At 36.0% G+C, this 14,793-nt stretch overlaps 1 protein-coding gene across 2 annotated transcripts in view; it reads left to right on the top strand.

Annotated features, from left to right (window-relative positions):
• LOC138716411 (polypeptide N-acetylgalactosaminyltransferase 1-like) overlaps positions 1-12,575 on the top strand; it is a 101,690-nt gene extending 89,115 nt beyond the window's left edge. For both annotated transcript variants that reach the window (XM_069849477.1, XM_069849478.1), the window contains 2 exons: positions 6,678-6,944; positions 11,845-12,575. In XM_069849477.1, the coding sequence (XP_069705578.1) occupies positions 6,678-6,944; positions 11,845-11,985 (408 nt within the window). In that variant the 3' untranslated portion in view covers positions 11,986-12,575. The remainder of the gene's footprint in view (positions 1-6,677; positions 6,945-11,844) is intronic.
• The last annotated feature ends 2,218 nt before the right edge of the window (positions 12,576-14,793 follow it).

The following is a 14,793-nucleotide window of genomic DNA, read 5'->3' as shown; positions in this document are numbered from 1 at the left end:
AGTTTCATCTTCCAGAATTATTAACCCACTATAAACCTATAACCTAACTGATATAATTGTTTTCAGTTTCTGTACTTAAGGCTCTTAAATGTAGTTTAAATATTAGTAAATTTATAATTTTTTTTCATGCACTCACATAGAAGTCTTCTTACCTTCCTCAGAAACCACAAAAACAAACAACAGAACAACACATATTGAAGTGTTATTATGCTCTTGAGAAGTTTGCACAGTGGACTTATTCTCAGGCTGATATTTTAAACTTAAACTAAATCTAAATTCATCCTACGAGACACACAAAGGATACCAGTACTGCAATATAATAGCTGACAACTAACTAATAAAGTTCAAAGAAAATAACAACTACATTCGTGATGTCTATTATAAAACTATAATATCAATGTTTTAAATTATATGCATTTGTTACCACCCATTTTTTAGTGTTTATTTTCTTCAGAATACACATACTTACTTACTTACTTACTGGCTTTTAAGGAACCCGGAGGTTCATTGCCGCCCTCACATAAGCCCGCCAATGGTCCCTATCCTGAGCAAGATCAATCCAATCTCTATCATCGTATCCCACCTCTCTCAAATCCATTTTAATATTATCTTCCCCTCTACGTCTCGGCCTCCCTAAAGGTCTTTTTCCCTCCGGCCTCCCAACGAACACTTTATATGCATTTCTGGATTCGCCCATACGTGCTACATGCCCTGCCCATCTCAAACTTCTGGATTTAATGTTCCTAATTATGTCAGGTGAAGAATACAATGCGTGCAGTTCTGTGTTGTGTAACTTTCTCCATTCTCCTGTAACTTCATCCCTCTTAGCCCCAAATATCTTCCTAAGCACCTTATTCTCAAACACCCTTAATCTCTGTTCCTCTCTCAAAGTGAGAGTCCAAGTTTCACAACCATAAAGAAAAACCGGTAATATAACTGTTTTATAAATTCTAACTTTCAGATTTTTTGACAGCAGACTGGATGATAAAAACTTCTCAGCCGAATAATAACAGGCATTTCCCATATTTATTCTGTGTTTAATTTCCTCCCGAGTATCATTTATATTTGTTACTGTTGCTCCAAGATATTTGAATTTTTCCACCTCTTCAAAAGATAAATTTCCAATTTTTATATTTCCATTTCGTACAATATTCTGGTCACGAGACATAATCATATACTTTGTCTTTTCGGGGTTTACTTCCAAACCTATCTCTTTACTTGCTTCCAGTAAAATTCCCGTGTTTTCCCTAAGCATTTGTGGATTTTCTGCTAACATATTCACGTCATCGACACAGACAAGCAGCTGATGTAACCCGTTCAATTCCAAACCCTCTCTGTTATCCTGGACTTTCCTAATGGCATACTTTAGAGTAAAGTAAAAGAGTAAAGGTGATAGTGCATCTCCTTGCTTTAGCCCGCAGTGAATTGGAAACGCATCTGACAGAAACTGACATATATGGACTCTGCTGTACGTTTCACTGAGACACATTTTAATTAATCGAACTAGTTTCTTGGGAATACCAAATTCAATAAGAATGTCATATAAAACTTCTCTCTTAACCGAGTCATATGCCTTTTTGAAATCTATAAATAACTGATGCACTGTACCCTTATACTCCCATTTTTTCACACATAATTGAAAAAAATGTTACCATATGTAACGGATTTTACAGTCTTCAGCCCAGTTTACTATGTTAGACTTTATTCAATCTGTGATATAATTTTAGGATAACACTTTCTTTCCGTAACAGGTCATAAGCAGATTTTAAATCAACAGACACAGCCGTTGAAATGTTCCTTCTCTCGATAAATTGCTGCATGAATCTTGCTTCTTCACTTGCAAGGGTACTATTGGTGTCTAGATATAATTCAGTCTTGTAGTTACCATTCGTTCTGTAGTTTTTGTAAGAGAAATTTATCTATAGACTAGTTCACATTCATTTTCGTTTATTGCGTCCAAATGATCACATATACATGATATGGGACATCACTGAAATACAACATACTAGGACTAAAATGTAACATACAAAAAATGTCAATATAAATTACAAATAATTTCAAAATTAAATAAGAATCACAAGAACAGATTTAACACTCAATAAAGCATTAATTTACACTTAATGTAACAGTTCGGATAGGGGAGTCAATTTGAACCAACACATCCTTCATGAGAGGACAGTCCACCTTGAAGTCAGGACCTGGAAAAGAGGAAGTAGATTTTTTGAAGTAAGGCTCTCTTTTCTAGTCAGTTATGGCAATATTCAATAAATTCGTCCACACTGTACAAACAGTTTCCGGTTTCAATTAATACCTTGTAAAGAACTTTCTTCAATTTTTGATGTGCAGATATTTCTTTAAGATAGTAACTTGGTAGGCTATTATACATTTGAAGACCAGCATGAATGAAACTATTTTTGTATAATTTTGTCTTAAAAGCTTCAATAAAAATATTATCTTTATTTCTTTATGCTCGACCATACCGAAATGTAGTAATTACACACCTGGTAGCAGTCCTTTAATGGACCTCATTAAAGTACACCTATTCATTAAAGTTCAGGTTTTCGATTATTCTCGGATATGCAATCGAAAGACTACTAGCAAAACGTCACACAGGCTGGAAATCCAATACTGTCGCAGAAGGTTATGTTCTGTTACTATAATAATTAGCTTTAATTGTAAATAATATTCAAATAAATTCAATTTGTCATTTCGTTTTTCAATGTCGAATTCAATTTCAAGGTTATATCAAGTTTAACTATCTAGATTATAACAAGGTCGTCGACATTCATTGACCGGAAAAAATCAATACTTTCGTGTCTGCGCACATCTCACAATTTACGAGATTGCACAAGGTCAGTTCGCTCCCCAGTCACATAAGAATTACATGAATACTTATGAATAATTTCAAGTTAGAAATATGGTCGAGCATAAAAAGTCGTATGAAACTTGCCTATAATGGTAATTAAGACACTCGTATGAAAATTATGAAACGAGCGCAAGCGAGTTTCATAAACATCCTCGCGTCTTAATTACTATCATTATAGGCTCGTTGCATAATGTACTATATGTTGTGCTGATGTTTGTCTAAATTTTAAGGAAAGTTATTCAAGCTTTACTAACTTGTAACATTTAAAGTTTCATGAATATAAATACAAGGTAGGGGTTGCTAAGTTTTTTTGAAGATTGGCCTGCAATTAATAGTTTGAGATATTTGAGTGTGGCCCTAAAGCTCTCTTTTGTAGTTTAAATATTTGGATTGCATTAAGTGGATTACCCCAAAATTATACCATAATATGTTAGGACAGAGTGAAAGTATACAAAGTACAATGTGCGAACAGATTCAATAGATAACGCTCTTATTAGTAGTTGCAAAGCAAAATATATTTTACTTAATTTTTTCCCTAGTTCCTGTAGATGTACAGACCATTTTAAATGTTCATCTAGCCATATATCAAAACGGAAACAACACTGCATTTAAAGTTGTGAGAAACCTGCATTTTAAAGTTTAATGTTGCTGTAAAAAATCCAAGAGAATAAATATGGGAAATGCGTGTTATTATTCGGTTGAGAAGCTCTTATCATCCAGTCTGCTGTCGAAAAATCTGAAAGTTAGAATTTATAAAACAGTTATATTACCGGTTGTTCTGTATGGTTGTGAAACTTGGACTCTCACTCTGAGAGAGGAACATAGGTTCAGGGTGTTTGAGAATAAGGTGCTTAGGAAAATATTTGGGGCTAAGCGGGATGAAGTTACAGGAGAATGGAGAAAGTTACACAACACAGAACTGCACGCATTGTATTCTTCACCTGACATAATTAGGAACATTAAATCCAGACGTTTGAGATGGGCAGGGCATGTAGCACGTATGGGCGAATCCAGAAATGCATATGGAGTGTTAGTTGGGAGACCGGAGGGAAAAAGACCTTTAGGGAGGCCGAGACGTAGATGGGAGGATAATATTAAAATGGATTTGAGGGAGGTGGGGTATGTTGATAGAGACTGGATTAATCTTGCACAGGATAGGGACCGCTGGCGGGCTTATGTGAGGGCGGCAATGAACCTTCAGGTTCCTTAAAAGCCATTTTGTAAAAAATCCAAGAATCATTGAAATTATTCCAAGTTCTGTTAACGATGTTTTATACCTACTGTAAGTTAAAATTAGAGTGTTGTTAATTGAATTTTTCACAGCAACATAAAGATTTAACTGGCTCCTCGATATATGTTGTTTTTAGTCAAAACAGGTCTTCATACCATTGAGTTGTTATTGTTTTGTGTATGATGAAAAGAAGTGACTATGCTTTCCTGGTATTGATTTTATCAATCTGTTTCTCTAAAACAATTCCACTAGTTGATTTATTGAATTTTCTATAAGCAATCATATGTTATTAATATCTTATTCTAATATAATAGGCCTGCTAGTATCATGTGTAAAGAAAGTTGTTTCCCCATGACTGATGTATGACTCTAAATCGTTTATATAATATATAAAAATAGAATTGAATCCAAGAATTGAGGCTTGTGGAATACAATACCCTATCTATAACTTTCTTCTCCGATAAGAAATTAGTTATTTCACTATTTTCTTTAAAAGTGATTCTACCTAATATTCCTAAAGTCTTTATATTTCTTTAGGATTGATATCACTACAACTTTCCATGAGATGTCTCTTGGCTGGTCTCCCAAATTTTGTTAAATAATAATACTAACATTTTCTTTTAACCTGAGCTCGCATAATTATGTTTAAAAAACTCAATTGTCTTCTCCTGGTGATTTCTTAGTTCATAACTGGTTTATTGCAAAGTTCAGTTCGTGGTTACTCAACAGTTCATAGAATATTTTATGTAAAGTGTTTGTCATGTTCTGTTTTGATCTTTATAAGCCTATTTCTTTCTTAATTATCATTGATATTTTCCTTGTATAGTTATTTTTATTTTGGTCGTAACTGTAGAATGTTGCAAAGACATTGGCTATATTGGCATCAAATGTTAACACACATTGGTTTCTTCTTCGGTCGTGAGTTCTTATTTTGCAAATTGGCTAGGAACTTGTGTGTAGGAAGGCTTTCTCTTCGGTATTTTGGCATGGATTATAGCTTGTGTGAGAACAGCTAATCGTTTTCCCCATGCTGTTAGCATCTTCTACTGTACTAGTTTGTCCAGATATGTTGTAAAGGATTTCCTGTTTTTGCTTTAATCCTTCAAAACTTTCGGACCAGAAGCATTTGTGATGTTGAACTTTCCCATCAGAGATAAAATTTTTTGCACATTGTAATATAATTTTATTAATGATGTTACAAATCTTATCTGGATGCTGGCAGAAGTCACTCTTTTATTGGGATTTTTTTTCCAAGAAGATTTTAAAAATATTCCAGTTGGCTTTTGTGGAGTTCCATGATGTCTTAAATGAGGTTTCTTTTGATGGGTTGTTTGTGTTTGTTGTAATTAAATTCACATTTTACCAGTCTTATTAATGGTATATACCAATGGTGGGCATTCCTGCGGCATTGCCGCAGTGATGTCAGAGCTCAGCGAAGCATCAAACTTACCCCTACCTTCCCTTTCCCCCACTCCATGAAAATACTGCGCGTGTGCATGGCGGATTATACTGGATTGCTGTACTTCGGAGCTTCATTAGTGATACAATGTTTTTCGCAGAATCGTATGAATCAAGAGGAAATCACACTTACAAGAAAGGCGGTTCTTTCATTTCTCATGTTTAGGATCAGTTACAAATATTCAGGACGCGAACTTAAATATGTGCATTCTTAAAATAGATCACCTGTTATACGAGTTCAAAGAACACAGATTCAGTGATTTTCAAAGGATGAAGAAAGATTTCAATATTTTTGCCACTCCTTTTCATGTTTAAATTGAAGATGTTATCCCAGAATTGCAGTTAGAGGTACTGGATTTGCGGAATGATGGCTTCTTGAAAGCAGAATGTGAAGGTCTACTGGGGGCTAAAATTTTTAAAAGATGTCCAGTACTACATATCCACTGCTTAGACAGTTTGCTTAAAAAATAAAGAGTACCGTCATTTCCCATAACTATTGTCCTGCAACATAACTATTGTCCACGGTACAACTATTCCAGTTTTGTACTCCATAACGTAGTACGTCGTTTATCTATATTCTTGCTGTACTGTAGTTTGAATTCAAGTCACTGCAGCTATCTACGAACGGTCTATGTTACTTCTACAATGATCTTTGAATGGTTGTATCGTGGACCATAGTTATGGGAAATGACGGTATGTATTCATCAACCTACCAGTGCGAACAGCTGTTTTCTAGAATTAAATTTATAAAGTCCAGCCACAGATCCCGCTTAAGCGATGCTCATCTCCTTGCGCAACTGAAAATAGCATGCACAGATATAAACCCCAATTTCTAAGAAATTGCTTTGAAAAATGATTAATTAAATATCACGTGAATGGACTATTCTAATTACATATAGTAGGTAGGAGTGTAGTGGCGCATCTGTCTGTAAATCTGTCACTGCACTGTAGAGTGCAACCCCTCCCACAGTATGTAGTTGCCATTTGAATCCTGTCTTGTGGGTTGCTTTCATTTTGCCCACCACTGGTCTATACCATACTGCACATTTCTTCAGCATGCTGTGTGATATGTAAACACAGTATTGCCTGTCCTGCTGAGTTGTTCTGTTCTTGTCTCTTTCAGATTCGGAGCCGGCAATCTGGAGGCTGTCTGCAGAAGCCGGTGGGGAAGGGCAGCCTGAACCAGCCCATGGGGTCTGCAACTGTGTCCACCTGCACGGTGGAGATGAACATCCTGCAGATGTTCGTGATGACTCCGTCGGGCGCTGTGATGACTGATGAGTCGGTGTGTCTCGACGCCCCTGAGAGGGACCATTCCACCCGGCACCCCAAAGTCAGGATAATGGCATGCAGCGGTCTTGGTCGACAAAAGTGGAGCTACGACGAACAGGTACTTTCTAGTAGCAAGGGACTTTTATTTATCACGTTTAGTTTGAAATATAGTGCCGTACCTAATCTGAATGCAATTAATACACTGTGTAATAATAATAATAATTTTATTTAACACTTTCTAGGCTATTTACAAAGACAGACTACAAAATAACATATACATACAATTATTCTGAACGATTTTGATAACAATGAAGAGTAATAATGTATATCAATTTATGTTTTAAAACCTTAAATTAAAGATTACCGGTACAGATAACTAGCTCAAAGATTCAACACTTGTAGAAAGTGCCTAAAGGAATAGAAAAGAATTTTAAATTTTACAACATTGATTCTTCTAAATTTGAAGTTATCCTTTATGACTAACAGCGCAATAGTTTTCAGGTTCTGGAGGTCTAATGGAAAAGTTTCCAAATAGTTCATTCCAGGTATTTCAGTATTTCTAGTTCCAACCAGCATGTCGTAGATATGAATCCTTTTGAGGCGATGTCTTCACAGATAGTACACTGATGGACAAAAAATTTGGGACACTTGAATTTTACTTTGTAAATGTATTTAATAGGTCACCAATATGTTTTGAATAGTGATTAATAAGATTATAATCCTACTGTACAAAAAAAAGAAAATGAACATGACTTCATAACACCAACAATTACCAACAATAATTCCCATTGTTGTCACACTCTGCATAAGCAAAATTTTGTTCAAATCTAGATTGTTCATTCATTTATTTTAATCCAAAAATCTTACATGAGCAATGAAGCTTTAAGGTGTGGAACAAGTCAAAATTTTACAATATTACATTTACAGTTTTTACTAATTTTTATAGTTTTACAATTTAGTAATTTTCTATAATTTTTACAATTTTGTGCAATTTTTTACAACATTTTGGCGAAAAGGTAGTGAGATGAGGTCAGGTCCGAGGATTCGCCAAAATATTACCTGGCATTTGCCTTTTGGTTCGGGAAAGCCTCGGAAAAACCCAACCAGGTAATCAAATCAAAGGGTTTGATGCCAAGGACACGCCATAGACCATCCGGCTTCAGTCTCACAGCTGTTGTGATGTTATTGTTGGTAATTGTTGGTGATATGAAGTCATAATCATTTTCATTTTCAGTCTATGTTACGTTTATAATCGTATAATTAAATTAATCTCCATTTAAAACATATCGGTGACATAATAAATACAACGCAAAATTCAAATGTCCCAAATTTTTTGTCTGCCAGTGTATTATACTGAACTCACCTCACCGGTCCTGTGAAAAATGCAAAAGGAATGGATCAACTGTTACTCACTTCAAAGCTTCTTGAAGCCACGCCCCTATTCACAGTACAAGCTTCATAAAAACAAACATTAACTAATCATCATATCATCATCACTGGCACGACATCCCTCTGTGGGCCTTGGCCTTCTGAAGAAGTTTTGCCCATTCTTCTCTGTTTAGTGCAGAGTTCCTCCAGTTCTTAATTCCAATTATCTTTACATCCTCTCTCACACCTTCTTCCCATCTTAACCTAGGTCTTTCAGCTTTCCTGTCCCTTCTGACCTGCATTAAATATCCTCTTTATCATTCCGTCATTGGCACGAAGTACATGACCTGCCCACTCCAGCCTTCTGATCTTTATACCCTACATCTAACAATGTCTGGTTCATTATACAGGGTGTTTACGAGGTGGTGTTACAAACTTTCAGGGATGATGGGGAAGGGCACATGTATCAATTTGAGATAAGGAACCATGGTCCGGAAATGACTGAGTCGAAAGTTATAAGCAAAAATAATTGTGTGGAAATGGAATTGTAATTTGGCACCACGTGCCCTCCTTCCCTTAACTTTTGGAACAGTCGTGGAAAAATGATATGGGCCGGATGTCTCCTACGTGAGTACTTGGTCCGATACATTCTGTGAGCTTGTCTACTGTTCCCATTGGCTCATCTGTATTCGAAAATCAGATCTGTTTATTCCGCTCTCGTGTACTCCTCCATTTCACTAGGACTGCTCGACTGGACACTGCAACTTGTACACATACACTGCTGTCTACAGACGTGCATATCAGGACCGACCATGTCCGTTACACATTACGCTATCTGCATTGCTTTAGTGTAGTTTCCTGTCCCCACCCCTCAGACAGCGCACTGAATGGAATACTGTAAGTAGACAACGTAAACAACGTCAGATGAATACAGTATGTGTAAGATGAACAGATAAATACACATAAATAAGGTGTACAGAGGAATAAAATTATTTCATTTCCACACAACTATTTTTGCTTGTAACTTTCGACTTGGCCATTTCCGAACCAGGGTTCCTTATCTCAAATTGATACATGTGCCCTTCAGCATCATCCCTGAAAGTTTGTAACACCACCTCGGAAACACCCTATGTAAGTTATATAATTCATCATTATATCTCCTTCTCCAGATCCCATTTTCTGCCACTGGCCCAAAAATATGTCTCAGGATCCTTCTTTCAAATATGCCAAGTTGCCTGTCATCAGATATCGATAATGTCAAGTCTCAACACCATATGTTAATACTTGTCTTATTAATACGATACTTTATACATCGTAACTTTAGTTTTTCTGAACAGCAAGTTGGACTTCAGATATTTTCTGAGGCCATGATAACACTTGTTAGCAGACATTATCTGCTTTCGGATATTGAAAAATGAAATGAGTGTCGTTGTTGGCTTGGTGGTTGTTCTTTGTACTCGATAATTTTATTAGTACGTAACAGTCTGTGTCTAGACTTTATAGCAGGCTTACATTGTTTAATAATTTAAATAGAGAACAGAAGATAGTCAAGAGGATAGTGACGGAAAAAAGTATGAAGCGAATTTCCAGGAATAGCAGTAACAAATCATTAAGGTACGGTACAACAAAATTATAATACGTATTTAGAAATGTGTGGACTTACTTATACAACACAGAATAATAATACACAAGTTGTACTAATTTTATAGGTTAGGTCGTAGATTAAATTGAAGTATATGATTCATATGGATGATGCTGAAGTAGTAGTAGGGCCTAATTTTGTTGTGCTAAGGTTAATTATATTTATATTTTTGAAGTTAGTGTTTTTTCATTATGCATTATAATAATTAATAATGCTTTTTAAATTGCTCATACTTTTTTATCCTTTATGTTTATTCATTACATACCGGTACGTATGAATAACTTTTCATGAGAAAGACTGATATTAGCTATTATGCAAAAAGTACCAATAATACTATACTTCACCCACCGCCCACTAGTCGTGTGGAGTAGTGAATAAAAAAGTATTACCGGTAAATACTGCTAGGGTTTAAGTAAATATTTCCATTCTAGTCATGAAACATTTCAGTACTGTAACCTTAGAAGTAAGTACGGATATGATTAGTAGGACTACTTGCTTACTTAAAATATGCCAGTAAGTACTCTGGAATTTTTAAGTAACGTACAAACTCATGTGGAACAGATGTGTTATAGTGTCTGAATGTAATCGATAAGAGAATCATTCTGTATAGTAGCCCATCCTCCTCATTGCTTGAATAATGTTACTGTTGAAGTACATTTGCCTGGACTAACAAGCTCATTAGCTACCCTTGAACTTTATTATTGATATATATTTCCCTGGACCAACAAACCCTTTACCCTTGAACCAAAGTAAATAATAATTCAGCTGTTAAATATGCATTTACAACAAAATTTATTCTGCCATTTAATTTTGATTAGATTAGATTAAACTCAGGTCTATCTCTGTACGTCAGCCTCCCTCTCTTGCTACGACTTTGCAATCTGCTCGCATCGTTCAGTGGCTTGAAATTAATGGTTTTAAAATTAAATTTACATGGAAACCGTCTATGCAATTGAAATACGCCAGAGGGATAAATGATTCTCTGTTAGATTTCCTATCCATATGGACAAAAATCACGATCCTACTCGCAATAGTTACCGAATAAGAGAGTTAAACATTTGGGAAAAACATTTTTGTCTGAGAAAATTATGAACTTTCCATCAGTTTGGTGTTACAGTTTTTATTACATACAATAAGAGCTATTCGCTCTGAAAATCTGCAGATTATTTCACCTCCACCGTGTATGTCCCTAAGTGATAGTGTTAGAAGTTGTGTAATCAAGATATATAAAATTAGTAAATTAATAATGAGGTAAAACAATAATTAATTTTATATGGGGGGGGGGGGAAGGATTGTAACTTGAATTTAATCTTACTGAAATTAAAAATTTTAAAATTGCAATTTGTAATGAATTTCTATCATTAGTATTACAAAAATAAGTGCCTTTTCTTTTATAAGTCTTCTTGACTTGCTTTCATGGCAGCAAAATCTTCCATAGAGTCTTTTTAGTCAAATGCTTTTACGAATGTAACATTTTCTACAAAACTGCCATGCTCCAGGGTGTAAAATCTGTAGAAGGGTTCCTCAAATAGTTCTTCATTTCAGAACACTGAACGATCTCCCATAGTATGCACGTTTATAGATACAGTTTGAGTAGGCCTACTTCAACTAGAACCTTTTCCTGCAATTTCGGAACTCTCCTTAAACTAAGTCCATGTTGCCCCCTTCTGCAGCCTAAACACTCCTTAAGTTCATTCAACATTCTGTTTAATAGTAATGTGTCGCTGTTCATTGGGCTGGGCAATCAGTGGCGGAACAGGGCGTAATGAACACATGTATAACTGCTTTTGATGGAACTGATTAGTTCATATTAAAAGCAACAATCAAATTATTTCAATTTTCCTTGTTTATATTTTTTTTTAAATGTGTTTTTCTTGTCTTATTTATAATTTGCCTTGCTGTTTTATAACAAGACTCAATAATTGATAAGTTCTGAAGTTAATACAATTATTTTTGATTTCTAGTTTGATGCATTTTCAAGATTAGAACATGAGATGTTTGCTTTCAGACGTACTCCATGAAACATGTTTCGAGTGAGATGTGTCTGTCATTACCAGAAGAAGACAGTAAGGACAAAGGACTGGTTGTGGGGCCCTGCACGGGCCACGTCAGTCAGCAGTGGCAGCTGGAAGCAGTGCCATGGAAGTGAAGGTGCCATCATATTACCCAGTCGAATGCGTGTAGGCTTTGCCATGGACAGTTCCTCTGTATGATCTCTCTTGTATGTTGAGGAGAGAAAGACAATAATAGACTCACTATATGGAGAATTTAAAGCAAAAAAAGCATACTTATGATTGCTACTTCTGAACATTCCAGCCTAGAGAGTTGTGATTTCAAGAATTTCTTTTTTAAGTTTTGACAGTTATGTCCTATATGTTGAAATATTCCAGTATTTCCGTCCATGTCGATAGGATTTGCTAGGAGAAATTTGTAACACTGTGAATGTGTGAACATTGTGACAGATAATACATTTGAAGTCCAGGTTAGGTTAGGTTAATGTAAAATGACTCAATGTAATGATTGAAAGCAGTACTCATATTTATTTTTCAAACAGCCATACATATTTTGGAATAGCCTATGATACAATAACCAAAAAAATGTTGTGAGTGAAGAAATGAGTGAATGGTAAGGAAATATTCTTTATTTAGCAATGAAATGAATACAATCTTATTGAATTCATATTGCTCAGACACATAATAACAATAATACAAATTGAAAGAGAATCTTTAATAACAGCAATTCCAATAACAGAAGTTAATCCAGAGAAACAACCACTTCCTTGATCTTTATTAAGATGAAATCCTATTCAAAGTACACCAAATACTAGTCCACAATAAAATGGGAAAGGAAAGGAAAACCAAGAAAAGAATGGAAATATTGTTAAATAAATGTATGTAAATATGAGCATTCACAAGTAACTATTGCGAAAAGAACATTAATGGGAACCTTAAATAAGAATACCGGCGGGAAACAACATTAATGGGAACTCCAAATAAAAATGCGTGAGGGAAACAACATTAGCGGGAACGCCAAATAAAAATGCCTGCGGGAAAAAACATTAACGGGAACTCCAAATAAAAATGCGTGCGGGAAACAACATTAGAGGGAACTCCAAATAAAATATTTGCGGGAAACAACATTAGCTGGAACGGCAAATAAAAATGTTTGCGGGAAACAACATTAGCGGGACACCAAATAAAATATTTGCGGGAAACAACATGAGCAGGAACTCCAAATAAAATGTTTGCGGGAAACAACATGACAGGGAACTCCAAATAAAATGTTTGCGGGAAACAACATGAGCGGGAACTCCAAATAAAATGCGTGCAGGAAACATTAGCTGGAACGCCAATAAAAATGTTTGCGGGAAACAACAATAGCGGGGACACCAAATAAAATATTTGCGGGAAACAACATTAGCGGGAACCTGAAATAAAAATGTGTGCGGGAAACAACATTAGCGGGGACGGCAAATAAACATGTTTGCGGGAAAGAACATTAGCGGGAACGTAAAATAAAAATGTTTGCGAGAAACATTACCGGGAACGCCAAATGAATGTATTAGCGGGAACTCCAAATAAACATGTTTGCGGGAAACAATATGAGCGGGAACTCCAAATAAAAATGCGTGCGGGAAACAACATTAACGGGAACTACAAATGAAATGACTGCGGGAAACAACATTAGCGGGAACGCTAAATGAAAATTCGTGCGGGAAACATTAGCGGGAACCCCAAATAAAAATGTTTGCGGGAAACATGAGCGGAAACTACAAATAAAAATGCGTGCGGGAAACATTAGCGGGAACGCCAAATAAAAATTCGTGCAGGAAACAACATTAGCGGGAACGCCAAATAAATATTCGTGCGGGAAACGACATTAGCGGGAACTCCAAATAAAAATATTTGCGGGAACAACATTAGCGTGAACTCCAAATAAAAATGTTTGCGGGAAAGAACATCATCGGGAACTCCAAATTGAAATGCGTTCGGGGAACAACGTTAGCGGGAACGTTAAATAAAAATGTTTGCGGGAAACAACATTAGCGGGAACGTTAAATAAAAATGTTTTCGGGAAACATTAGCAGGAACCCCAAATAAAATGTTTGCGGGAAGCAACATTAGCGGGAACTTTTAATAAAATGTTTGCGGTAAACAACATTAGCCGGAACTTTTAATTAAATGTTTGCGGGAAACAACATTAGCGGGAACCCCAAATAAAAAGTTTGCGGGAAACAACATTAGCGGGAACCCGAAATAAAATGTTTGCGGGAAACAACATTAGCGGGAACTTTCAATAAAATGTTTGCGGGAAACAACATTAGCGGGAACGCCAAAGAAAAGTTTGCGGGAAACAACATTAGCGGGAACGCCAAAAAAATGTTTGCGGGCAACAACATTAGCGGAAACTACAAATAAAAATGTTTGCAGGAAATATCAGCGGGAACGCCAAATAAAGTTTGCGGGGAACAACACTAGCGGGAACCTGTAATAAAATTGTTTGCGGGAAACAACATGAGCGGGAACTCCAAATAAAAATGCGTGCGGGAAACAACATTAGCGGGAACGCCAAATAACATGTTTGCGGGAAACAACATTAGCGGAAACTACAAATAAAAATGTTTGCTGGAAACATCAGCGGGAACGCCAAATAAAGTTTGCGGGGAACAACACTAGCGGGAACTTGTAATAAAAATGTTTGCGAGAAACAACATGAGCGGGAACTCGAAATAAAAATGCGTGCGGGAAACATTAGCGGGAACGCCAAATGAAAATTCGTGCGGGAAACATTAGCGGGAACTCCAAATAAAAATGACTGCGGGGAACAACATTAACTGGAATCTGAAATAAAAATGGTTGCCGGGAACAACATTAGCGGGAACCTGAAATAAAAATGTTTGCGGGAAACAACATTAGCAGGAACTCCAAATAAAAATGCGTGCGGGAAACAACACTAG

The sequence above is a fragment of the Periplaneta americana genome, chromosome 16 (assembly GCF_040183065.1).
Source record: "Periplaneta americana isolate PAMFEO1 chromosome 16, P.americana_PAMFEO1_priV1, whole genome shotgun sequence".
NCBI lineage: Eukaryota > Metazoa > Arthropoda > Insecta > Blattodea > Blattidae > Periplaneta > Periplaneta americana.
The sequence above is the reverse complement of the archived record's forward strand: the minus strand, read 5'-3'. Positions and strand labels throughout refer to the sequence as shown.